This window comes from Bombus pascuorum, chromosome 4 (genome assembly GCF_905332965.1).
Source record: "Bombus pascuorum chromosome 4, iyBomPasc1.1, whole genome shotgun sequence".
NCBI lineage: Eukaryota > Metazoa > Arthropoda > Insecta > Hymenoptera > Apidae > Bombus > Bombus pascuorum.
The window spans coordinates 1248995-1274124 of record NC_083491.1 but is presented as its reverse complement, the minus strand read 5'-3'; the positions used below and the strand labels follow the sequence as shown (position 1 = coordinate 1274124).

Genomic DNA, 25130 nt, shown 5'->3' with positions numbered 1-25130 from the left:
TTTAGATTATCTTAGTTATTCAGTTAAATAACCTTTATATAAATTACCTTTTTCACTTGAAATATCTTAATTCTATAAAATTTAAATATGTACGTACTTATATAAATACTTGTATACGAATAATTATATTATATGTATATAAGATCCTATGCGATTGAAACAAGCTATGTACGTTTTTAAAATGATTAAAAGCATGAACAATCTCGAGTAATCTCCTAATTATCCTAAAATATCTAATGTTTAGTTTAAACTAAAATTTTCTATAATTAACGTTACCTTTTTATTTTGTTTCGTATTTAAAGGAAAAGTCCTTCTTTTAGAAAATAAACTTCCCAGCATCGAGTAAACGATGACTTTCTTAGCATTAAATAACATGAAATTTACCAAAAGTAAGAGTATCTATAGAGTTCCAAACGCATTTTTTAAAACACGCATTTCGAGCAATTGACAGATTATGGGAGAATACTTGTATCGCCATCTAGCGACGTATATATAGTTTTCATAGCAGTGGAATTGATTACCACGACTACGGAAATAACGGAAGAAGTTTGATTGAAAATAAAATTAATCGTGTAAAGTTAATATTAACGTGTTCTACTTCATACACATTTACGTATCAACGAACGTGAGTACTAAGAATAATATTAATTTCAAACGTAAACACCAACTACAATCAACGATGTATACCCGCCCATACATAAATGCGTAATTTCTTTGTTTTGCATTAACATTTTTTTTTAATTTATCATGTAAAATGCTTTATAATATCCGGATATTATTGACAAGTAGATGCAAAAAGTTAACCTATAAATATTAAGTAACGATGATTTTTACTTTTCAAGATATGTAAAAGTACAAAATATACAAAACATATGAATTATATTTTATAACAAAATTCTTCCAATTCTCAACTTTCTTTTATCTAATCTGTTAAATAAAATACATAAATCATGCACTAGAACTGTATTTTTATTTTGTAAATGTTCTGTAATAAAATTAACTTACCTATTGCTCGTGAAACACCTAATACTCCGTTAACTCTCATAGTTCCCATGCTTTGCATCACTATTCCTCCTGCTTTCCGTATTCTTTGAACTTCATCCTAATAAGAACAATCAATATCGTTTGCACATTTGTCATAAATTTTTTTAAAACACATTATATTTATCAGATGTCGATTGTTTTTAAACAAAGAAAGTAAATTCTAGCTTAAAATTTACTGTCACAAAGATCATTTAATTAAAAAATAAATATTAATATTTTTATCGTTAAAATTATAGATTAGATAACATTAAAAATGACAGTGGTAGGAACACAAATAGATAGTGACAAAAGATTAATACAATTTGAAACTTATGAAGACTATTTGGATTCCCTAGTAACATTTGTTGACCTTGGATATTTGGGAAATCTTAATATCGCGCGTAGATTAGCTGAACTTGGTTATCGTTGTACGAGCGAAACACTCGACGAAGAGACATTTTATCGTCGTTTGGAAGCTGTGAAAAATTTACTTTTTCCAGTTTATAGATCTTACGAGTTAACGTCAGAACAAGTGACACCAAGGGGTAATGTAATGCAAGAATTAGCGCTCAGAGAACATCTGAATAGATTGAAAATCATATCCACTATCATATTCGTTAGAAATTTAACAAAACTTCAGTTTGAAATTTCTGGTTACATTGATTTTAGCGAAAGGCTTGAAAAAGAAAATTGGCTTCCGTATTTCCAAGGAAGAAAAAAAATATGGCCTTGTGCATCTGACCTTGCATATTATTATTGGAGAACAGGGAAAACATGTTTAAACGAAACATCAAATTTTCAACCTGTTATAGACCCGATACTAGGGCTTCGATTTAAGCACTGTCACGATAGGCATTTCATTAATGTAGATCCTGGGGTGCCCTCTCCAGGCATATACACAACACGAGTAAGAATACATAGTCAAGAATATGAACACATAATATTATACGATCATGTTCTGCGGACAAGATGTTAAACATAGTGAAAACATATATACTTACTTCGCGATGAAGCCGATGAGGATTCACTAATTGAACAACATTGTCGCGTTTTATCAGCATAGCTGTTGAATCTCCTACCCAGGCAACGTATAATCTTTTATTTAATATTAAAGTGCAAACTGCGGTAGTTCCACCATATAGTTTCTGAAATGATAAAAGTAATAAAAATGATATATTGCCTGTATATTTGATATATTATTCTACAAAAATATTTGTTTCTTACTTGTGTCTGTGATTTCTCTATAAACTGTCTGTCGGTAGTAAGAAAAGCATCACGTAAGGCACGCTCTGGATCTGTAGGATAATATATGCTTTCTGCTAAATATTGATGCAGATGAGAAGCACAATACACAGCTGCATCTTGTCCCGCGTGTCCATCAAATACTGCATAGTAATTTGCTATAGAGTCATCCTAAAATTTGGAATATACTTTTCCAATAAAAGGCTCACTACGTGTATATATTTGCTAAGAAAAATTTAATCTTTGTATTTACCTCAATACCAAATATACTGTGTAAGTCATGTAAAACCACATAGCGGTCTTCCATTTTTCTCCTACAATTTTTGCTTCCACCTGCTGTTATCTGTGGCAGTGGTGTACAAGGAGGCGGTGGCAATAATGCTAATCTACTATTGTCCAGGTAGCGAGTACATATTTCATTAACTTTACTGGTAATAGCTTGCATTAATTTTAACGAAGTATATGCTGCAAGATAAAAAAGAATTATCACAGACTATTTTTATTATAAAAAACAAAAATATTTTAAAGTTTTTCTAAAGAGACATACCTTTTTCTTGAGATTTAAATCCACAATCCTCTGGTTGCTTCTTGCACATGGATTTGATTTCTTGTATTACTTGATGAACCAAGTGTGCTTGTAAACTTGCTGGACATTGTCTAGAAAGTTACAAAATTCTCTATTTACACGTATAATTAATTTTGAGAAACAGTAACAAGATCAATTGTTTCATACTTTGAAAAATAATGATCTATTTAAAGAACAAATTTCGCAATACAAGTACAAATCTGAACATAGAAAGCATAAAAATAATTGAAGCAGTAGTTAGCAAACTGACAGCAATAGATATGCGAAACTTTCGATTAACAAAATTCAAAAATCTATCTTCTATAGTGAAAATACGCTACAGCGATAACCATGGCTTTTTCATTCCGAAATTCTTTAAATCGTAAGAATAAAAAATATTTATAATTTGTTTTAAAAGTAATTTTAAATGAATGTACGAACGATATATGTATCCGCAACATATTAATTTTTTATATTTTTATAGTGACTTTAATCGTAGATTTAATCGCAAAAGCTTTCAATGTGATTAAATGCCATGTGGGCATATTAATAATATGCTTAAAGTATTGTGTGCCTAAAATTTTCATTTAGAAACAACCTTTATCATACTGGAGGTTATATGTAATATATGTATGTACGTAGAATTTCTGCTACAGTCTTACAGCGTTTTTGATTTAATAAACAAAAGTTTACATTTTATTTACATCATATGATGTATTTTATGTTTTTGCGTCGTTGAAAATTGTTTTATGGCTTTTAAGTATCAAAGATAATTGTAGATAATCTTAATAATTTTACAATCTCGTTTTAAACCTAAAGAAAAAAAAATTCTTTTAATTGTAATTAAATTATCAAATTTTGAAAAAATAGTAGCTTGACATCGAGTGATGACTGAGAGAACTGCTTTTCTGAACGACAGTCCTCCTCTGTACATTTCTCCGATCATCTCATACTCGAGATGAAATGAGACATAAGAAGTATTAAATTTTTGAAATATACAGGGTGTCCTAGGTTCTGACGGCCAGATGCTGTCGGTATATTCTACGGATCTAAATAGGGAAAAAATGTTATATAAACATAGATCGCTTAAAGCTTTACTAAGAACTTACGAGAAAGATATGAAATGCAAAGAGAACAATAGCAGACTCACAGTTACTGTGATGTAACGTAAGAATAGATTAGCGATACTTACGTTCACGTTGTTTATCCAAAGGTAAATAATTCTCCATTTCAAAACGATGCATTTGCTGAGATGAAACACATTAGGAATGACATTCGCAGAGTAATAAATTCTATTTTCGGCTGTTATCGATTTTGTATCGTCAGAACGATAAACATTTTGGGACGGAGAATTAATTACTTTTGCATAAACAAAGTGAACATAAATATTACTGATGTATTCCTGCGTTATACCGTAGTAACCTTGTTATTGTTCCCTTCGTATTTCATATTTTCGTCGTAACCTATTAATAAAGCTTTAAACGACCTATGTTTATGTAACATTTTTTTTATTTAGACGCATAGATATACCAACAACGTTCGTCCATTAAAATCTGGGGCACCCATTGGAATATCTATTCTTACCTTTACAATTATTAATACTATTCTCATTACAGTCATCGCGTGTAAACAAATAATTATTACTGAAATATCATTTTGAAAAGTCGTAGACGAAGCTTGTAAGTTTCTAAAACCACATACAGTTTTATACCTTATCTAGTAAATATACGTATGTAGTAGCAAACATCAAATGCATTGTTTTCATCGTACGTTTCATCCAATCTGAAGATAGTCACAATTCGTTCAACGAAAAAGATTAATTTATTCCTTTCTAAATAGTTACCGACAATTTAAAAATTTACTAATTTATAGAAAGAACAATAGAATAGATAGAGTTTGAAAAAACGATTATACGCATTTCCGATAACCGCTATATCATGCGGCGTATCATTTAGATATGAGAAATCTATGGAGAGGAGAAGTAGCTATCGAGCAGCATTTACCTCAAGAACAGGGAGTTAACGCTTTAGATGAACATTTTGCGAAGATCAAAGAAACCGGTGAAAACGAGGAGATAGCTGTTTCAAATCTATTAAAATCGGAATCTTTCGAACTAGTTCGTAGTGATACGTTCGAAGACGAGAGCTCGCTGCAGCCTGTGAGAAAGCATCCCGAACCACCAACAAACGCATCGTCTCCGCAACATTACCGACAGGGGAGAGAAATGGTATCGATCGTTGGCACTTATCAACATGAAAGCAATGAAAACCTCGACGAGTATTTCAAAGCTGTGGGTATGTTAAAAGCGACTAAAACTGAATGTCGCCTAGCTTACGATGGAAGCAAAAACAAATACGATGTATAAAATTCTGTTTCTTTGCGCATAATATTTCACCTATTAGCTTGTTCTTGAAAATTTCGAAAGCGCGTACAAAACAGTGAATCGATTGATTTGTTATATGTATACTCGTAATATACTAATTTACTAACGCGCTATCAATTAAAAGTATAAATTGAAATTTTCATTAGTATGTGGACATATACACACGTGCTTGTACACAAACACCCATTACACGACATATTATATACCTATATATTTTCACAATTATTAATTATTATAATTTACAATTACTTTATAATTATTTACTTTACCTATAATGCATGTTATGTTACACGTTTTTTTCTACCTATTGGATATTTCATTTATCAAATAAAGGATTAAAACGTTCAATCTTAGTGGATTATTTATTGAAAACCTACTGTATCGAGCTGTATTGAACTTCGTAATAGAAACTACATATTAGACTAGTGAAAAGACGAAATCGTGTACATTGATTAGTGCCATTATCGAACATAATAATATATACGTATAGTATCGAAATTAAGTTATTTTTAATTGTATGCACCTATAGGTGTACCATATATTCCACGGAAAATGATGTGCATGTCCAGTCCGCGACTAGAAATATCGAACAACTGCGATAAATGGACTATTCGTACCATTACGATGATTCGTACGGCAGAAGTGACCTTTACTCTTGGCGAAGAGTACGAAGAACATATGCCGGCAGGAGTTACATTGAAAGTACAACCACTCTTTTCGTAATATTTTTTTGAAATACCATGCTCGCCCTAACTCGATCCAGATAATTTAATACTTTTAGTTTCAAGTTTGAAACATACTTTGAATTGCATAAAAAAATTACCCATTACGTATCTTTCTTCGATATATAATTAAATGAATAGAAAAACTTATTTGAGAGACGACTTCGTATCCTTAACTTCGAATTACATAAATAGTACTACCGATTTTGCAAATAATTAAATTGCGATTTGTTTCATATACAGGGCGTTTCCAAAATCGTGATACAATAGACCGGATGGAGATTCTACGTGGAAAAAGAAGTCGAAAAAAAAAGACTTTCACTTAAGGCTTTGTTTTCGAGAAAAATGAATTAAAAAATCCATCAGGTCCGTGTAAGTACCTATTAACTGCAAGTTTCGAGGTATGAAACTTCTATTTTTGTTCGTATTTCGATTAGAACCCCCGAAGCGATTTACCGCTTACGAAAAGGGCGTTTATTTATATGTATTTTATATGGACGTGAACGAATTTTACGATGTGACTGCAGGATCACTTTATTTTTTGCTCTTGTTCGCATCGATCAAAAGTTCAATTTCTCCTTTCTCTAATAACATCATATAGGGTGTTTAACGAAATGGTGAGCAGGATTTTTCAAATGCTTCCGATAATGTAACAAGCAATATTTCAAACAAAAGTTGCTCTGTTTTGGATCAGTTACAAGTGAATAAAAGATAAGAGTCACTAACTTTTTAACACATATTTGCACATTGGACTTCCTATCTGTCGTACGTGTTTTTCTACTTATAATAAGTGTATTTTCGTCCAGTCGCGGGGAAACGCGTCAACGGGAGTCGTAAATTCCTGTTACGATTATACGAATGGACACCGCGAATAGGGCGATCCCCTTATTTCTTTTGGGATAATAGGGCTGTTTGTTGTTGAATAACTGTAGTCTACAATTATATAATATAGATATATTTACACCACATTACAACACTTAGAACATATACAGAAAATGTTTTGACGTCGTCGGAAAGTACACTGATTGACCCAAGGGTTGACAGCGTTAGCGCGTTGAATACCAAGATCGTGGCTGAATAGTAGACTTGACTGCCCGATGAGCGAAAGAACAGTAGAGTTGACTATCCGAGGTGTGTAAGAGCAACATACTTGACTGTCCGAGGAGTGTAAGAGCAATGATTAACCCATCTCGTATTTAGGAGGAAAGCTCGATGTGGGTGTACCCTTTCTGAACTAAGGACGCGGATTCGTTGTTCACACTTTTCGGTAGAAAAGCGAGGGTAACGATCCGCGATGCCCATTGGTTATAGCCAATGTTAATAAACAAAATACGAGGAGAAGGTCTCCTGCAGATGTGGCTCATGGGTGTCCTTGTTCTTGGGAAAAATCAGCTGTTTCGCGGGGCACATCTGCTTTCTCCGTAGTTAGCAAGTTTTTCTTTTTTTTTTTATATAGTTTATTTTGGTTTTTACAATTTGTCCTGAAGGACATTTGGTAAAGTGTTATATCTCATTGGTAATAAAAAAAATTAAAATAAAAATAAATATAGCAAGTGGGTGGCTACCCCCAGCGGGGTGCCAACTTCGTGTTTGCTAGATTATATCTTTTATGAGGTCTATTGGGTGTTTCATTTTTAGTCTTCTTGCGATGTTCGTTGTATTTCTATTCTTTCTCTGTTTCTTTTTGCGAGTCTGGTAATCTCCTCCTTGACCGTTGGTATTCGCAGGTCTTTCCGTATGTCCTCGTTTCTAACGTACCACGGGGCGTTTACTATTGTTCTAAAGATTTTGGCTTTTTAGCAAGAGTGTGCAACAAACCCAAGGACCGTTCAAAGGACCATCCATAAACCGAGAATACTTGTGCGAATAGAAGTTAAGCTGGAAAGATTCGGTTTATGGTGGTTTCTTGGGTTTCTTGCAGGTCAGCTTGCAGGTCGGTGTAACGAGAGGTAGGCCTTGGCGGCCAGACCGAAAGGGACATCGCACGGACCATCTCGCGCGACGTAACAAGTGCTCAAATTTTTTTTTTATTTTATTTTGTTTTTTACAATTTATCCTGAAGGACATTTGGTAAAGTGTTATATCTCATTGGTAAATAAAAAAAAATAAAATAAAATAAATATAGCATGTGGGTGGCTACCCCCAGCGAGGAGCCAGCTTCGTGTTTTCTAAGTTATATCTTTTATGATGTGCTCAAATTGTATGCCACTTGTCGCGACACAAAGTCCCGTCCTTTCAGCAAATTTTGACGTGTAGAAGCAAATAGACTTCGTGGATCTATTTCTCTACACGCATGTATTATTTTATCACAAAGTTCTTCTGCTCGGTTTACTGGTTTGTCGTAAACAACGGATAATGTAAATATCCTCGTAAAAAGAATCTATTGGAGATAAATGTGGTGACAGAGCCGACCAGTAATTTGTACTGTTGCAATTTGTTGACAGCACAAACGTTATTTTAAGCATCTGATCTAACGCCCTATTAGATTTCACACGTTAATAATAATGCTTCTATGAATCAATGAATTCAAGATTTCTGAACTCATGGTCATCAGAAGGTTGTAGTATTTCGATCGATGAACTCGTCTTGACATCAGTTACAACGCTATGAAATAAAAGATACGTTATACCATTTAAAAAGGTCAGGGTGACCTTGATTTCTTATAGAAAGAAGCATTTTTTTGGCAATTTGAGTGGCCGATTCAAAACGGATCAACTTTTGTTTGAAATATTTGTTTCTTCCATTATCATTACATACCAGGAATGCTGGAAAAATCGTGTACCCCGTTTCGTTGAACACACTGTATAGATACTAAAGCGACAGTTTTGTCGTCAGTGCGATGCATTTAAACATGGACAGTATCGCGATTTGCTTTCTGTTATCTCTTATTTCCGTAATTAGAAGATACGTTTACGAGAAACAGAAGTTTCATAGCTCAAAATTTGCAATTAATAAACGAGCAACTTATAGATTTTCAAACTCTTTTTTTTCGAAAACGAAGCCTTAAATAAAAAGGGTAATTCTGTTTCCCGACTTATTTTTGCATGTCGGTTGCACCTTGTATCACGATTTTTGACAATATCTTATGTAAAAAAAAAGGGGGGGGGCTTTTTCATTTTTCACCGTTCGTATTTCTGTCTGTTTTTATCTAGAATATAACTACAATGGAAGGAGATAATTTAGTGACAGTTTCAGTCGGTCCAGATAACAACAAAGTAGTGCGGAAGTACGAAATTACAAAGGATGGTGTAGTCTTGGTACGTCCCATTTACATGTCCGTTCACATATACACAAGCTTCTATCGATCCTACGATAGTATTCAAAAGTTTTTCAATAGGAAATATACAAAAAGAATAGAAATTTTATGTATCTTGTCTTTTTCTCGTTAAATTCTAATTTAAATATTTATTTATCCGTATTCATATTGTACACGTTGCAAGTGTATAATTTTTGAACTATGATACGTATAGCTCATCTGATATCAATCACTATGCAAGGAAGATCTTATCGATATATAGATGTATATATGCATACATATTTCGCTAGCAACAGAGCATAGCAGTATAAGTTCGTTTATTGAAACTTGTAATGGTCAGTTGACTATTTATTTTTTGTATCGACTATTGAGATTTTTATATTTATATCATTCAGTTATCGTTTGTCACGTTCTTGCCTTGCAATTATATAAAACATAATTAAATAAAAGAAATGATAGTCTTGAAAGCTATTGATATGAAAGTAGATATTAATATCGTATTTTCTATTTTCAGATAATGACCCATGAAAAGAGTGGCCAAGTAGGAAAGCGTTATTTTAAGCGCCTTTCGTAAAGCTTAGTTACTGTTTGAACTACAAAATATTTGTATACTTGGATTCCATGTAAATTACATTAGCTATTAACAATTAAGTTTTCAATCGCTTTATGCGCTTTATACATATATTGTACCTAACAGTAACTTGTTGATAACACAATCTGAAAGCAAGCACACTTCAGATGGTAAAAAAACCTATCGTACAAAAACGGAAGCCGCACGGAAAATGCGTGCAGTTACGAGAAAGCAAAATTCGCCGGATCAATCGTAAATGTTCCGTTATTTCAGCATGCGCCCTGCCTACCTTTATTGCGTGCCACGTGCTGCACAATATATAAAAACACGGATAAATAAAAATTATCTTATAATAAATAATTAAAATCTGACACGTAAAGGAATTTTATTTGTAATATATGTATTTAGAGGATTAAACATATTATATGAATGACATGAAAATGTGACGCGTAATTTTTTTTATATAAATCTTTTCTTATAAAAATCTTTTATTTAATATACTATATGCGTTTCGTGTAATATTAGTAACTTACAAATGTATTTTTCCGCTAAATGCTTTGTATAATTTCGATGTATCTATATTTTCGAATTTGTTTCAAAGTTTAGTAATATACATAATTATGATAGTCGTGCCTCGTTACGACGCTAATGAAGTCTCAACAAATTCTTTATAACACCCATAATATATCCATATAAGTTTTCTATGGTAATTAACTTAAATAGTTACGCGAGTAATTACACAAAGTGTCCCAGCCATTACGACACAATCGAAAATGTAGCTTAAAAAAATAAATCGAAAATATTCGTATAACGTTTCATTTTCGTCTTTCGGAAAGATAGAGTTTAAACACGTGTGCACTTAATATATTTTCAAATTCGATTTTTTCGAAAATGAATCTTCGAATGAAAAAATTTGATTTGATATTTGCGACTTATTTTTTCAGGCACGTGGAATCAGCCCCCTTCCCGGGGCTGATACGACGGATGATACTGAGACACCGTGTATGTCGTTTATGTTTACATTCGATGCCGGCCGCCATAGGAGCTATCAACGAATAAACACGTCTTTTGTCCGCCCACGCACTACCATGCTGCAATATTATTCATTTAAAAAGTACATTCACTTACGTCTGGTTGAGGTACTGTAGAGTCACGTTGATGATTTCCCCGATGATCTCAGCCTCGGTGACGTTATATGAACTTACTGAGACAGGCAGCTGATCGTATGGATTCACTCTGGCGACAAATTCGGTGAAAAAACGGCTATACGCTCCGAGATAATCACCGTCAGGACAATCTTCCGCCATTCTTTTTTCTCTTGGTCAGAAATCCAAGTTACCGGTGCACACTTCTGTGAGAGCACAAAAATCACGATACGTTGACTACGTTTACCGAAATGTGAACGCGATACCTCAACAGTTATTTCTTAGTGACTAAAGTCGAATTAACCCACATGAAAATATAAGAATGGAAGGGAGAGAAATAGAAAGAAAGCAAAAGTGTGTGCGTATATTTGAACGTTTTTGTCGTTTTACTAAACGAAGCGTTCCTCCGTTCTGAACCTATTCGTTGATAGGCGATATTTGTATTTAGGTTACGTCACTCATTCAACATCGCGTACGCACATAACACTACCGATCGAACGACGCGTTTCTCTATTGTGTTTCTTAGAGAAGTGGGGAGAATTTGCCGCGACGTTTAAACACTATCTCTCCCGCTTCTTTCAGTTTAGCGTTGCTTTTTGCCTTTCCTTTTGCCACTGGCCACTTGCGGATTGACTCTCGTAACGGAAGAAAAAGTGCGTAACGGAATTCCCCGAGTCACCTACTGCGCATGCCCGTCACGGGCCTCCGCATTTGCTGTTTCGCCGGCGTATGCTACTACAATACTTCTTTATTATGTTTAACTGTTATCTTTCTTCCGACTTATACGTACTATTGTGTACGTACATTTTCTATTCTGATATATTTTTCAACTTTTTTTGTATGTTTTTACTGTAATTTATATGAAAAACGTTAAAGCCTTTATATGAAATTTACATGAGAAACATTAAAGTAATCGCTATTTTATTATTTATATACATATCGTGTATAATAATGTACTCAAAAATTATATTACAAATAAAATTTTACTTTAATGCTTTTTCCTAGTTTAGCAAATTTTTTCGTTATATTTGAAATTCTGTTTTGTAAGAAATTTATAATGATAGAATTAATAAATAATAATTTTTTCAAGTACACTTTCATATACTATTGTACAGTATTGTACAGTACAATACAATGAAATAAAATAAATCTTTCATTACAAAAATATTAAAAAGATATGAATCTATTCGAAAATCAATTTTCAATTAAATATTAAAGAAGAAGCTTATTATAATAAATTTAATTTAAATTATTTGTATTAAAACTAAGTATTTAGTTATGTATTAGTAAATGAATACTGTTTTTGTCTTAAAATATTATTGCTAGGAATTTGATTAAGAACATGATAGTTAATATAAACAAATGGATAATTCAAGTGTATCTTGTATTTATTTGCTTATTTACTTTGTCCCTTGATTGTAACCTTTTGGGACCTTGAACTTAGAAATAAATAATGAGTTCGATTAATGAAAACATTAACGCGTAAAATTTGGATTCCGTAATCAGATTTTATTCATGCCAATAACGCGTGTGCTATTAGCGAAAGGTACTTTCTAAACGCACGTGAACATGATTATCAATAAACTACAAATAAGTGCTATTGTTATCGAATTATTGTGATAGCATGTCAGTCCTTTCCTTTTTAACATTTTTTTACTATTTTCTACGCTAACAAGGATATTTAGATGGTCTGTTTTACGTAACTCACTCTACATAAATGATGAATTTTTCCATATAATAAAATCCACGTCCAAAATTTAATTTCTGAATTTTTATTCTGATGTATCACGTACTACTTAAAAAATATCTATTATGTTAAATACATTAAATTGTTCTTACATTATGGTACAAAACTTATTTTCTCCTTTCTCATCTTGATCTTTTTTTAATTTGTCATTTAGAGTTCGTAAATATGATTTTTTACTTTCTTTTTCTAGCCAGCTAGGTAATGGAGCATTCCAATTTTCTGGAGGATTATCTCTCTTTTGCCAAATATCATTATTATAATGACCTTGCAATCTCTCTAGTCTGCGCTTCTTTTCACTGTTTATTAATTGTTTCTGTAAATAATACAATATTTCTTAAAACATTATATAACTCATTATAAGTAACATTTTATAAAATAATTTTTAATTATTTAATTCTTAACGTACACATGCTTCTTTATCTTTATCTTCAGACCATAGATTGCAATTCTTATAATCAATCTCCCACTGTTTACAGTCTAGAGTTTCTCCAAATATAAAATATTGATGAAACCGTGCTCTTATGCTTGTACAATCCTCATATTCCTCTTTATATATTCCACATGGTTTGATCTAAAATATTAAATTATTAGTTATAAAGAAAGGAATGATATATCAATATTTTCTTATATCTCTAATGTTTAAATACAATTGACTAATTTCTTAACATAGATATAATATAAAAGGATATTATAGAAATATACAGAATCTATAATTATACCAGCCATTCATAGGCAATTTCTTCTTCAGGTGTAGTATTTTTAATTGTACTGTTAGGTTCTGGCATCTTTCTCTTGTCTTTATGGTCAGGCACTAACTATTCTCTTCCTTAATAGGACAAATAACTGTAACAGTTTATATTTACAGAATGAATTTTACACAATTACTAATCATTGATATTCTCTTTGCATATATAAAATTGATTTTAGTAGATATCTTATTTATATAATAATAAAATACAACACATATTAATGTATCCAATAGTGTGTAATATTGCACAATGTCGATGATATAATTAATGATATTTCTATAATATAACGAATAAAATAATTACAAAATTAGAAATACTACTGTAATTCATGTTTAAAATAATTTCTAATTTTCCATTATATTTTAGGTTATATTTCAATGTTACTGACAGAAAATAAGTTTACTATGTGAATTTGCTTTAAAATAAGAATACAAATAAGCTTATATGCATATAGCAAACAGTAGTAAGTTTCATTTCTATCTTTTCCTTAATTAATAAAATCTCATTTTAACAATCCTATTGTTCACGTGAAATTTAAAACTTATTAAAAAAGGTAGAGGATTAACCATGGACATTGAATATATAGCGACCAAACATAAGCTTCATGTGCTCGCACGAGATGTGAACCCACTCCTGAGAAGTGGGAAACACAGTCATATTGTACTTGGGACCGTATTGATCATTGGTCACTGATTCAATGATGTATGTTAGAAGGAGAAAATAAACTAGTCAATCAGTTACACTGGCTCCTCTTATTCAATGAAAATAAGATTGCCCTTACGCAATCACAACCAATCATCAATGCGGCTCCAAATACCACTTTCCCTGTTCCCCAGAAACGACTTCACCTGCACAATTATTGCTCGGTCCCTACATTCTTATGTCCATGGAATTAACATATAGGGACATCCTAGAATATTATCCTGCACATTTGAAGTTGTAATATTTATCTGTTATATTAATTTTTATATATTTTCCAACATCAGTATAATCTTATTAAATAAGTGTAACAAAAATGTGTTTATATTTTAATAATAGTATAGAATAGAGAATGTGTTTTAGTTGCATTTATTCGTCTATTTGTATCAGTGGTGCTCATGTTGACTAAACTTGCTAGAATATGCTTTAACCTCTAACGATCTTTCTATACTACCGCCATTCGAAAATTTATTACAAAATTTTACATGTTTACATATATATATATATATATATGTACATTTAATATATAAATTAATGGTCTCAATTTTTTCAAGCTATAAGAAATGTAGCTTATCGATGAGTATCACTGCTTTCCGCCATATTTCTCGTCCCTACCCCTACTTATTCTCGCTGACCTATCGTCTTGTTATGATTGTAATATTTGTGATTCTCGTTCGTTCAAACTGGTAGTGTTTGATATCTTGCTGTGGAAATTTGTAATTGCTGTCAATTTCCTAACCTCTCTATCGACGAATGTCCTCGTGGTGCTTTGTATCGTGTTAGTTAAAAGTGACATATAATCGCGTAACATGATGTCGCGGTCTGTACGTGCAGAGACTCGTAGTCGTGCCAAGGATGATATTAAGCGTGTAATGCAAGTCGTTGACAAAGTTCGCCATTGGTAAATCTCTTAACATATTATAGATGCACGAGGAAATGTTGAAAAGTTTTACAAAAGAAAGTAAAAGAAAGAATGTAGTAAAACTATATGGATATCAAAAATGGATAAAAATTTTTCTTCTTTGCAAGGTTTAATAGAGATTTTGCATTACACATGTCAGCTGTAAACAGACTTTTGTAGTTCTGAGATGTTTTATGCGTGTTGATTGAGTAATAGTGTTGTATGTCTGCTTTTTTAATAACAGTAAAGAAGGTAGCTTCTCTGTCTGTTATTTTAATATTGATCCAAGAAATCATCAGTGCTTTTCATGCCAACACTTTTATAGGGAAAAGAAATGGGTTACAATAGGAGAAACTACTATGAAGATTTATAAATGGGTACCTATATCAACGCTTGATCAGGTAAACAGAAGTTATGAAGCATGTATAAAAGTAAGAAATAAAAATCAATATTCTTTTGCGTAGAAGAAGAAGACAAAGACAGTTGCAGACAAGGAAAATGGTTTGCCAAGAAAAAGTGGATTAGATTCGTCGAACTCTAATTTTGGTCTTACAGAGGATTCAAATACATGTAAGTTAAATTTCAATACTTTATCACATATCTGTTATTTCTTGAATATTAAAATTTACGAAAGTTTTATAATATATTAGGTTTTTCAACAGTTAGTGATTCCCAAGGATTAACTGACTTTTCTGCACATCTGGGATTTTCTGAAGATTCCAATTCGCAAAATAGTGAACCAACATCTAAAAGGTTAAAGGCTGATTAAAGTTCACCCTGTGACTGTTATTTGGGATATTAAATGTTTAGGAAATAATTTCTATCTTATACGAATTTGCACACTATAAAGTTATCTTAAATCGTAATTGTAAATTAACAAACCAAATGAATTTTCATCTTTCATTCTATTCTATATTTAGCAAAAATTTTTATGCATCAAAGAAGAGGATAATCATATCGATCAATTTAAGTTAAATGTGATGAGTTTATTTTTTTATACATGAATTTGTTATAAAACAATGCGTCTTAATTTTGAAGCTAATGTTAATGATGTTTTATTCGAACATTTGCATTAAATGTTCAGTTCCTTTTAAGATCTGTTTTGAAGGAAATTTAAGAGTATAGTATAAAATTATTTTTCAAAACGGATTGTACATTTTAGACAATATTCATATTATCACAGTATTATTTAATTAATGAGATACATATAAGATTTTCCTTTATTTCAATGTAACATCTCAAATAACTGATTGCCAAACATTGATATGTTATAATCTTGGATATGTAAAATAGATAATGATATTTTTGTTTTTGCTGTAAAATAATATCTCAAAAATACAAATGTATAATGTCACAATTATCTACAAGATATTTATGTGTCTAAGTATAATCATATATTCAATAATTACTCATTAATTGAGTATCATTGTACATATTTCAAGTATCATTTCTTTGCAGTTTTATATTCTAGAATTTACATTCCTTGAGGTTATGTTATAGCACCATGAAATGTACAAAATACGCTTTGACACTTACAAATAAAATAATACAATTGTGAATGTTTGAATTTATATTTGCATAAGTTTTCAGAAAAGCATAAAAATGTATTGATAAAATTATTACTTAATCATTTTCATTTGTTCAAACTCAAATGTTTAGAAACCTGTATGCATTAAAAAGAATTAAATCAAAAACATCCTACTATGTAGCTAATTATTATAATTTTTGTATAACTACATCTGTATATGGATTCTTATCTGTAACTTTAATAATATCTGTATATTATGGATTATGTACGGAAAAATATTTGGCTATAATACTAAATTTTTGCTTTTAATGTGTACAAATTTCAAAATCTTACAGTAATTTAAATTATAAGTTGAGTATACTTTCAATTAATGCTATCTGTTATAATAAATATAATATTCAACATTTTATTATGTAAGATATAAATTGTTTATAAATTGTTCTATTCAGTTGTTTTAAGATTTTAAATATGTGATATATTTAAACATATTATAATAATTTATATAATATTTTAATAAAAAAGAAATGATATTTGTGTGATTATTTTTTATCTCAAATGTAAAATTGAATAAGTAAAGCAATAAAAACGACCATTGAAAAATTGTATCAAATGTAAATGATTAAGGAAACTGTAAGTCCTATATAATACTTTTATTTACCAAGATAAAATTTTTCCATCATGTTGAATAAAACACCCTGTATGTTCTTCATTTAAAAAATTTAATGTATTCAAGATATTAGTAACACTAGTATCAATATCCATGGGTGCATTGGTTCCTCCCATATCTGTACGCACCCAGCCAGGATGTAAACAAGTAACGAGGATTCCATCCTCTTTTAAATCAATGCTCATTGACTTTGTAGCTGCATTGAGAGCTGCCTAAAAATAAGATAAATATTATAAACTGTATCTGTTATATAGGATAGGTAAATTCTTTATTGTACTATTCAGTCTAATACAAAATTAGTGCTTACAATAAAATACTGAGATAGTATGAAATAATTTTGTTGCAATATGCAACTGTATGAAGCAGGAACAAATAAGAGAATAGAGGGTCACTAATGTAAACAGTATATATAAAAAACATGATTTTCTCAAACAAATCTATTGCAATACTTTTATACATAAATAAATAATATTCAAATTTAATGTTTTGTTAATTCATAAGAATTATCTATCGATTGATTCAAGCAAAGAAAATATTACCTTGCTACATCTATAAGGGTAATATCCACCTTCGTTATTGTCAGCAATACTTCCAAGAATCGAAGACATGTTGATAACCGCAGCTCTGTTAATATTCATTTTTGATTTATCTGCAAAGTTATTGGATGCTATTTTCAATAATGGTAAAATTGCCTAGAAATTTAGAAATGTATTATTTTTACAATTCATTCATTAACAATTCATAGAAATAAAAACAGCATGAATCCAATATATATATATTGTATATTTTTAAAATTATATCGTACATATAAAAAAAGGACAAAATATTTTTAATAATCCCAACTAAATGCAATACTTTTTAAAAAAGCATGTATTAAAAAATTTTCAACTAACCTTTGTTAACAAAATTGGTGCTACAGTATTTACAAAAAATGTTTCTGTAAGCTGTTTCTCTTTTACAAGACCAAGCCTTGTAAATCTTGAACTGATTCCGGCATTATTAAATAGAACATTTAATCCTGCATTGCCTACCTTTTCGGCCACGACTTTTATTATTTTATCATAATCTTTTGTATTGGCTAAATCTTTAAACAAAAAGAAGAAAATGGAAATGTATGTTAAAAACTTCAAAATTTAATCTGAGACATCCTAGACTAATTACTTTATACTATGTACATACATGTATATCTCTCTTACCACAACGCGTTTGTAGTGCATATTTCATTTTTATACTATAGTAACTACTCTTTGGCTCTGGTCAATAGATTTGTATGTATCTTTCAGACTACGGCTGCGTACATTCTCTACTTTCGTACTATTTGTGTTAATTATTTATATTTAGCTTAAAATTATTAAATTGATGGTTTATATATTTCTTTAATCTAATTTATATACGGTAAATGTAATAGATATTGGTAAGTCACATAATTTCTTTACATCATTTCTTTTTATTAGTTTCTTATATTCATGAAATTTCATCGCATTTGTGAAATCGTTAACTTGAAAATTTGTAAGGTAAAGTATTATTACACTAACATCAATATTTCTTATCATTAAGATATCATGTTATGAAATTATATTTTGATTACAAAATATAAATATACTTTTATAAGATGGTATATAAAATGGCAAATTATTTCATAAAAAATTTCATATTGTTTCGTTATTTAAAATATCTGTATTTCCTCGTTTATAATTTGTTTCGTTAATTAAAATGGTATGGTTTCTCTAATTTTATATAATTTTAATTTTTATGAATTAATTTATGCATTTTTAGTTTCTGTATAAAAAGAGGGAGTAAACATTCCTACCGACTTTATAATGTAAAATTTGATTTCTTCTCTTTCCATATCTTAGAAACGAGATTATTCATAAAACTTGTTTCGAAATCGATATTTCTTTTTTATACATATAGATAATTTTTTTATTATATGAATTCAACAAATATTTCGTATTCTGTCTGTCAAGGTGAACAAATTTTTATATATAACTCCTATTATCAGATATCATAAGTACGTATCGACCAGTACTACTTTAATGAAATTCCACCGTTTTCAACGACAGGAAATAGAAGCAACTAAATCCTTGTTCTGTAAACATTGTTTATATGTATTCATCTTTTGAATTCTCAACGTGAATTATTTCTCATTTTAAACATTGTAACATGAAATCTCGCAACTCGAAGAAAAAAAAATCGTGTTGTCTTAGTTGTCACAAGAAACCGCAAACCATGGACTCGGATTTAAGTGATCAAGAAACTGAATACTATATAAAAGTGAAAGAGCTGGTGATAGATGAAAATAACTTCAAGGGTAAGTCGAAAATTCTTTTCATGATTTGTTATTGAGATTTTTTAACAATTGCAATATTCTGCGTAATGTATATTAATAATTAAAAATATTTGCACGTCTGAAAAATATGTATAAAGTTATTTGATTATAAGCACATATTTTTCTTTTTAGTATTTTATGATAATATTAAAAATGTTTTTCCCCTAAAGTCAAAATTAGTTGTAGCTCTTTCTAAGTAAAGACAATGTAAACTAGAGAGGGAAAAAGTCCGATTATACTGTAACATACTTATGTATTTATACATGTACATTCTATTATATAATGAATGTTATCTTTTTTACATAGGTATATGAAACAGTTTCAATAAATTCGAAATTTCACAATTGGATCTGTTGAAAAATCTAGGCTAGATTGCTCATGTAAGCCTACCGATAACATTCACACATATCTTCTTAACAAAACCGATAACGCTAAACATATTTTATTTTAATCTGTAGCTTCTTTGGAAAAAAAACAAATTACATGGTAATATTTTTCATTATTTTTTATATTTTATTCTATTGATTATTATATCCAATATTTTATTTACGTTTAAACGAAAATTTTTTTTATCAATTCTAGCTTAGAAAGTGGCTTATTGTTTCCGAAATATAAATTAATCTTATGTCTCTGGTGGATTAGATTGATAAAAATGAGGAGTTCTTCGGTATTTGACTTTCTAAAATATTATTTATATTTTTAATATATAGTCAGTCTTATATTTTAGAAATGAAACATCATTATACGAAATATGTGTGCTATGTTACCAAATTACTGATTGCACTTGACCGAATAATCTTTTCGTTCTTATTATCAAGTTACCAATTAGATATAACAATTGGAGGAGAAAATGATAAAATATAAATCTGTAACCTTTTTTTTGTATAATATACTTAAAATATTGTGTTAAAATTAATAATATCAAATAAATGCTTTTACCATTTAACATCTCAAGTTTAGAAATACATTTTCTATGTGATAAAAATTAGACATGGAACTTGTAATTGAATAAATAACGATAGAGATTGTAAATGGAAATATTAGCATTAAACTTTAGATTAAGATTGGCAAAATTCAACAGTTAAATTTTATTATCTTCATATATTTTCTATATATTATCTTTATATTATCTTTAATTATTATATTAATAATATTATATTATCTTTAAATATTATATTTATTTAAACCTAAGCTAAGTCCATGGTTGCAGTTACTGATTAACATAAATTTCATTTTTAAAAGCAAAAAAGTAAATACACATATACATGTATGCGTGTATGTAAGACAATTAATGTTTAACTTTACTTTATCGAACTGAATCGTCCTTTTGTTAAATATCGAAAAATTTCATAAAGAATTTGATTTATTTTATAATTTTCTTATAAATTATCATTAATCGTCAGTAGATAATCATTAGATTATGCTTTGTGATAAAGATAGTATCGAAGAAAATTTGTTTGAAATTACAAAATGCTATGATATGGTTACATATTATGATATTGTATATTACATACCTATTTCAATAATATGAACGTTCTCCGATTTCTCAGCCAATAGAGTCAATTCCTGAAAGGCAATATAACTTGGGAATATACTTAAAACGAAATAATTACATAATAGAAATGTTCTCGAATATCGCTAGATAATCGCTATTTATTTAAGAGAATGATCTTAAATCTTAATAATTAATGTAACTTGATGCAATTCTAATTATTCGAGCGGTCATGTTATGTCATTATCTTGGATGTAGGAAGAATTTCTCGTATGGAAGGATTTATAAAAGTATTTTGTGTCGTAAGATATTAAAATCTTAGGCATTTATAAATATTTTTACGAGCGTTGATGATTATTTGGATCTTTTAAGATTTAGATCAAATTTTTTTTCCGAAAAACCGGGTTCTAAGGTTCGTTTTATAATGAAATTTACAGTGACTTGCATGAAATAGTTCCTTGCGCAATTGATCAACGCGCATTGTGTGAGTCACTATAAATCAGACTTAAAAACTCATGTGCTTGGAGCAACTATATAACAGATGGCGGTAAACGAACCAAGTAGGCGTCAGTTCGCTCTTGTCTTTTAGACGTAAGAAATCTTTTGATCAAGCGCGATATACGAGAGCTAACGTTCTTTAAACACGAGAACCATTACTTATTACATTCCTTTATAACGTGAATTTTAAGTTCGTAAAGTGTAACAATGGCACCAATTGGTAAGTCGAATTTATAGCTTGAATCCGATTATTGCATAATATCTTTTCTCATTCACTTTATGACCAATCTTACCCTTGCTTTATTCACATTTCGGCAAGTTGCAAAGATATTCTCTGGTGGTTGCAACATTTTTACCAGGTGTTTTACCAAACCTAGGCCAAGTCCGCGGTTGCAGCCTGTGATTAAGATAGACTTCATTCTATGTCGCGATTTTATTCCGAGATATTTTTCTATATCGTAATAATTTTCTAACACGTTGTACGCTGTACTCCGTAAAAGAGTGTATTATCGTATATCCTGAAACACGAGTGTCATCAGGGTGACGTCACGTGGCCGTGATCGGCTGACAATAATCATGGCGACGTTAACGCTGCTCGCTAGGCTTGTCACATTCCGCTCCGCTCACGCTAAATTGCTCGAGTTCTCATGGCCTAGATGTAATACTTTCCCTTATGGAAGAACTGCGATGGCTTGCATGTGCTGTGAGTGTTAGGTTTCTATGATTTGTAATTGCAAATATGCCTTAATTTTGTTGATAATATGTAAAATCTATATATTCGTATACCATTGAGCTATTATACCAACTAGGTTAAAAATAATCGAATTAATTAACATGATTCAATGATTTGTTTCTCAACTCCATTAATTTACATGTAATTTAAGCGGTAGTTTTATATTTCTAGATACTGTCTTATTAAAATGTAGTTTCAACTTGTTGTTAATAATAACAGAAATATCGTATAACCTCATACTCATGATCATTCAGTTTTTACATAGCTAGAACATTTTAGCATGAAAAATTGATGAAATATTTCAAAGTATACATTCTACAATGATCAATGTTGACAATTCAACGAGCACAGTTAATTTTATAGAGAATTTTATTTATTATGTTTGCAGCTGATCAAAAGTTCACATATGATCTGCTTGTTATTGGTGGTGGATCAGGAGGTTTGGCAGCTGCCAAAGAAGCAGTGAATCTAGGTGCAAAAGTTGCAGTTCTTGATTTTGTAACACCATCTCCAAGAGGTACTACTTGGGGTTTGGGTGGTACTTGTGTTAATGTTGGTTGTATACCAAAGAAGTTGATGCATCAAGCTGCTTTGTTAGGAGAATCGATACATGTATGATTTATTGGTAGATTAATTATGTTTTATTATTTAAGAGAACTTTGAACATTAAAATTTCATATTTCTAGGAATCAGCAGCTTATGGTTGGCAAATACCAGATCCAAAAACTATTAAGATTGATTGGCAAGCATTAACAACAGCGGTACAAAATCATATAAAATCTGTGAACTGGGTCACACGAGTAGAGCTTAGAACAAAGTTAATACTATTCTATTTTTACTTTTTAAGTATAAAATTTGTATTTATTAATTTACTTGGCTCTTTTATTATTACAGGAAAATCGAATATTTCAATGCACTTGGTTATTTTAAAGACCAACATACGATATACGGGAAAATGAAAAATGGAGAAGAAAAATTGTTTACAGCAAAGAATATTTTGATTGCTGTAGGTGGTAGGCCAAGATATCCTGATATTCCTGGTGCTATAGAATATGGTATAAGCAGCGACGATATCTTTAGTTTAAAGGAAGCTCCAGGGAAAACTCTTGTTGTTGGTGCTGGATGTATGTTTTTTTTTGTTATAAAACATTTGTGACAATGCCTCAAATTTTTTTTGTGTCTTTGTCAGTGAGATTTAAAATAATGTTATATAATGCTTCATTTTCCTTAATGGATGAATAGATATTGGTTTGGAGTGCGCTGGATTCTTGAATAGTTTGGGTTACGATGCAACTGTAATGGTACGTTCAATTATTTTACGTGGATTTGATCAGCAAATGGCAAATACTGTTGCCGAAGAAATGGAGAAACGTGGTGTACACTTTATTTATGAAGCTAAACCATCAAAAATTGAAAAGCAAAGCGATGGTCGGCTTCTTGTACATTGGGTAGATAAAGTATGTTCTACTTTATTAATTAAAAAGAAAATATATATATAATTAACGTTCAAGTTATATTTATATAACGATAAATTTTCTTTGTTTTAGGATAGACAAACGCATCAAGATATTTTCGATACTGTTCTCTTCGCTATAGGTCGCAAACCACTTACAGAAGAGTTAAAACCAGAAAACATTGGTCTTAAACTTGTTCCCGAAACTGCAAAAATAGACGCAATAGATGAACAAACGAATATTCCAAATGTGTATGCTGTTGGCGATGTGCTTCATGTGAGTGTTATTTTTCACTTTTGAAAAAAAGATTTCCTTTTCCAACTTATTAAGATTTATTGTTATCGATGTAAAAAAAGTAATGTAAAAAATTGAAAACAGGCAAATATTTATAGTTTTCATTGCGTATTACAGAAAAAGCCAGAATTAACCCCTGTTGCCATACATGCGGGTCGATTATTAGCGAGAAGGTTATTCGGAAACTCAACGGAACAAATGGATTACGTGAATGTTGCAACAACAATATTCAGTCCTTTAGAATATGGTTGTGTTGGTCTTAGCGAAGAAGCAGCAATTGCTATTCACGGAGAAGACAAAATAGAAATTTATCATGCATATTACAAACCAACGGAATTCTTTATACCACAAAAAGATGTTTCTAATTGCTACTTAAAAGTAGTTGCATTTAGAAATGGCGATCAGAGAGTGCTTGGTATGCATTTCATTGGTCCTAATGCCGGTGAAGTGATCCAAGGTTTTGCCGCTGCTATGAAGTATGTATTTATTTAGTTTTTTACTATACTAATAACATGTTATTTTATTATTATCTTTTATTTCATTATTTTCTTATTTTTCTAGGTGTAATTTAACATTTCCAAAACTAAAAGATACCGTTGGAATTCATCCAACAGTGGCAGAAGAATTTACACGTATATCTGTAACTAAACGTTCTGGGCTTGATCCTAAGCCACAAAGTTGTTGCAGTTAAACATATATGATATTAAACTTGTTACATTGCTAATATTTGTGAATATTTCGAAGTATGATCAACGTCAAACGTTTTTCATACTTATGATATTGACTTCAGAATTAATTTTCTGAGCAGAATTCCTTTAAACTGGAAATATTTTTTACTGAGTACAAGTAGGAGAGCATTCTTAGGATATTATATTTTCGACGTGAAATTCTAGAGCACCGTCCCGTATGGAAAACTTGATTCCTTTGGAGCATTAGAAATTAATGCAAATATAGTTTATATTATTATATTTATAGTGATTTTTATAAATATAGTTTTTTCAAATATCAGTATATTCTTCTGTATACATTCGAAGGAAAGTAAATAAATATGAAAAAATATATATGTCAATTTTATTTACATAATAAATAATTCATAAGATAATCAAAATTTTGAATTTAATAGTAGGTAAAG

The 25130-nt window shown here is 30.4% G+C and overlaps 6 protein-coding genes and 1 long non-coding RNA gene across 11 annotated transcripts in view; 4 read left to right on the top strand and 3 right to left on the bottom strand.

Moving 5' to 3' along the window:
* The window catches only part of LOC132906397 (titin-like), a 64683-nt gene extending 53614 nt beyond the window's left edge, over nucleotides 1-11069 (bottom strand). For both annotated transcript variants that reach the window (XM_060958552.1, XM_060958553.1), the window contains exons 1-6: nucleotides 10891-11069; nucleotides 2813-2922; nucleotides 2519-2730; nucleotides 2248-2436; nucleotides 2025-2168; nucleotides 1006-1102 (exon numbers count right to left, since the gene is read on the bottom strand). In XM_060958552.1, coding sequence (XP_060814535.1) covers nucleotides 1006-1102; nucleotides 2025-2168; nucleotides 2248-2436; nucleotides 2519-2730; nucleotides 2813-2922; nucleotides 10891-11069 — 931 coding nt within the window. The remainder of the gene's footprint in view (nucleotides 1-1005; nucleotides 1103-2024; nucleotides 2169-2247; nucleotides 2437-2518; nucleotides 2731-2812; nucleotides 2923-10890) is intronic.
* LOC132906413 (uncharacterized) lies at nucleotides 261-11874 on the top strand. Its single transcript, XR_009657985.1, has 2 exons — nucleotides 261-625; nucleotides 10707-11874. It is a non-coding gene; the product is annotated as an uncharacterized LOC132906413 (long non-coding RNA).
* LOC132906406 (uncharacterized) lies at nucleotides 1139-10203 on the top strand. 2 transcript variants are annotated; one of them, XM_060958575.1, is made up of 5 exons: nucleotides 1147-1568; nucleotides 4786-5124; nucleotides 5743-5915; nucleotides 9088-9192; nucleotides 9706-10203. In XM_060958575.1, the coding sequence occupies exons 1-5, from the start codon at nucleotides 1298-1300 to the stop codon at nucleotides 9763-9765; spliced, it is 948 nt and encodes a 315-aa protein (XP_060814558.1). In that variant the 5' UTR covers nucleotides 1147-1297; the 3' UTR covers nucleotides 9766-10203. The 2 variants fall into 2 exon arrangements, with proteins under 2 accessions (XP_060814557.1, XP_060814558.1); XM_060958574.1 differs by lacking the exon at nucleotides 9706-10203 and having other exon boundaries at nucleotides 1139-1568; nucleotides 9088-9351.
* A 789-nt stretch (nucleotides 11875-12663) lies between the features above and the next one.
* LOC132906409 (UPF0545 protein C22orf39 homolog) lies at nucleotides 12664-14155 on the bottom strand. The gene is made up of 3 exons (XM_060958579.1): nucleotides 13374-14155; nucleotides 13061-13225; nucleotides 12664-12967 (listed from the first exon to the last, which is right to left on the bottom strand). The coding sequence occupies exons 1-3, from the start codon at nucleotides 13437-13439 to the stop codon at nucleotides 12743-12745; spliced, it is 456 nt and encodes a 151-aa protein (XP_060814562.1). The 5' UTR covers nucleotides 13440-14155; the 3' UTR covers nucleotides 12664-12742.
* A 483-nt stretch (nucleotides 14156-14638) lies between these two features.
* Nucleotides 14639-16562, top strand: LOC132906411 (B-cell CLL/lymphoma 7 protein family member B). The gene is made up of 4 exons (XM_060958580.1): nucleotides 14639-15003; nucleotides 15329-15404; nucleotides 15468-15573; nucleotides 15654-16562. The coding sequence occupies exons 1-4, from the start codon at nucleotides 14912-14914 to the stop codon at nucleotides 15770-15772; spliced, it is 393 nt and encodes a 130-aa protein (XP_060814563.1). The 5' UTR covers nucleotides 14639-14911; the 3' UTR covers nucleotides 15773-16562.
* LOC132906407 (C-signal) lies at nucleotides 15969-21944 on the bottom strand. Its single transcript, XM_060958576.1, has 6 exons — nucleotides 21811-21944; nucleotides 21042-21093; nucleotides 18092-18282; nucleotides 17738-17890; nucleotides 17190-17410; nucleotides 15969-16666 (listed from the first exon to the last, which is right to left on the bottom strand). The coding sequence occupies exons 1-6, from the start codon at nucleotides 21934-21936 to the stop codon at nucleotides 16651-16653; spliced, it is 759 nt and encodes a 252-aa protein (XP_060814559.1). The 5' UTR covers nucleotides 21937-21944; the 3' UTR covers nucleotides 15969-16650.
* Nucleotides 19322-25057, top strand: LOC132906404 (thioredoxin reductase 1, mitochondrial-like). 3 transcript variants are annotated; one of them, XM_060958569.1, is made up of 8 exons: nucleotides 19322-19509; nucleotides 22639-22862; nucleotides 22937-23067; nucleotides 23145-23374; nucleotides 23493-23707; nucleotides 23798-23980; nucleotides 24116-24474; nucleotides 24560-25057. In XM_060958569.1, the coding sequence occupies exons 1-8, from the start codon at nucleotides 19362-19364 to the stop codon at nucleotides 24687-24689; spliced, it is 1620 nt and encodes a 539-aa protein (XP_060814552.1). In that variant the 5' UTR covers nucleotides 19322-19361; the 3' UTR covers nucleotides 24690-25057. The 3 variants fall into 3 exon arrangements, with proteins under 3 accessions (XP_060814552.1, XP_060814555.1, XP_060814553.1); XM_060958572.1 differs by lacking the exon at nucleotides 19322-19509 and adding an exon at nucleotides 21539-21737; XM_060958570.1 differs by lacking the exon at nucleotides 19322-19509 and adding an exon at nucleotides 22085-22220.
* The last annotated feature ends 73 nt before the right edge of the window (nucleotides 25058-25130 follow it).

Bases quoted from the DNA above. Each gene is read 5' to 3' on its own strand.
- LOC132906409 (XM_060958579.1), bottom strand. From the start codon at position 13,439: ATGCCAGAACCTAACAGTACAATTAAAAATACTACACCTGAAGAAGAA. The intron at 13,226-13,373 runs GTATAATTATAG...TTAATATTTTAG, and splicing joins AAATTGCCTATGAATGGCTG to ATCAAACCATGTGGAATATA. The intron at 12,968-13,060 runs GTACGTTAAGAA...TATTATTTACAG, and splicing joins ATAAAGATAAAGAAGCATGT to AAACAATTAATAAACAGTGA.
- LOC132906411 (XM_060958580.1), top strand. From the start codon at position 14,912: ATGATGTCGCGGTCTGTACGTGCAGAGACTCGTAGTCGTGCCAAGGAT. The intron at 15,405-15,467 runs GTAAACAGAAGT...TCTTTTGCGTAG, and splicing joins CTATATCAACGCTTGATCAG to AAGAAGAAGACAAAGACAGT. The intron at 15,574-15,653 runs GTAAGTTAAATT...ATAATATATTAG, and splicing joins TACAGAGGATTCAAATACAT to GTTTTTCAACAGTTAGTGAT.
- LOC132906406 (XM_060958574.1), top strand. From the start codon at position 1,298: ATGACAGTGGTAGGAACACAAATAGATAGTGACAAAAGATTAATACAA. The intron at 5,125-5,742 runs GTATGTTAAAAG...ATGCACCTATAG, and splicing joins CGAGTATTTCAAAGCTGTGG to GTGTACCATATATTCCACGG. The intron at 5,916-9,087 runs GTACAACCACTC...GTTTTTATCTAG, and splicing joins CGGCAGGAGTTACATTGAAA to AATATAACTACAATGGAAGG.
- LOC132906404 (XM_060958569.1), top strand. From the start codon at position 19,362: ATGAAATCTCGCAACTCGAAGAAAAAAAAATCGTGTTGTCTTAGTTGT. The intron at 19,510-22,638 runs GTAAGTCGAAAA...TTATGTTTGCAG, and splicing joins AGATGAAAATAACTTCAAGG to CTGATCAAAAGTTCACATAT. The intron at 23,981-24,115 runs GTGAGTGTTATT...TGCGTATTACAG, and splicing joins CTGTTGGCGATGTGCTTCAT to AAAAAGCCAGAATTAACCCC.
- LOC132906407 (XM_060958576.1), bottom strand. From the start codon at position 21,936: ATGAAGTCTATCTTAATCACAGGCTGCAACCGCGGACTTGGCCTAGGT. The intron at 21,094-21,810 runs GTAAGATTGGTC...ATTGCCTTTCAG, and splicing joins GAAATGTGAATAAAGCAAGG to GAATTGACTCTATTGGCTGA. The intron at 17,891-18,091 runs GTTAGTTGAAAA...CTAAATTTCTAG, and splicing joins CACCAATTTTGTTAACAAAG to GCAATTTTACCATTATTGAA.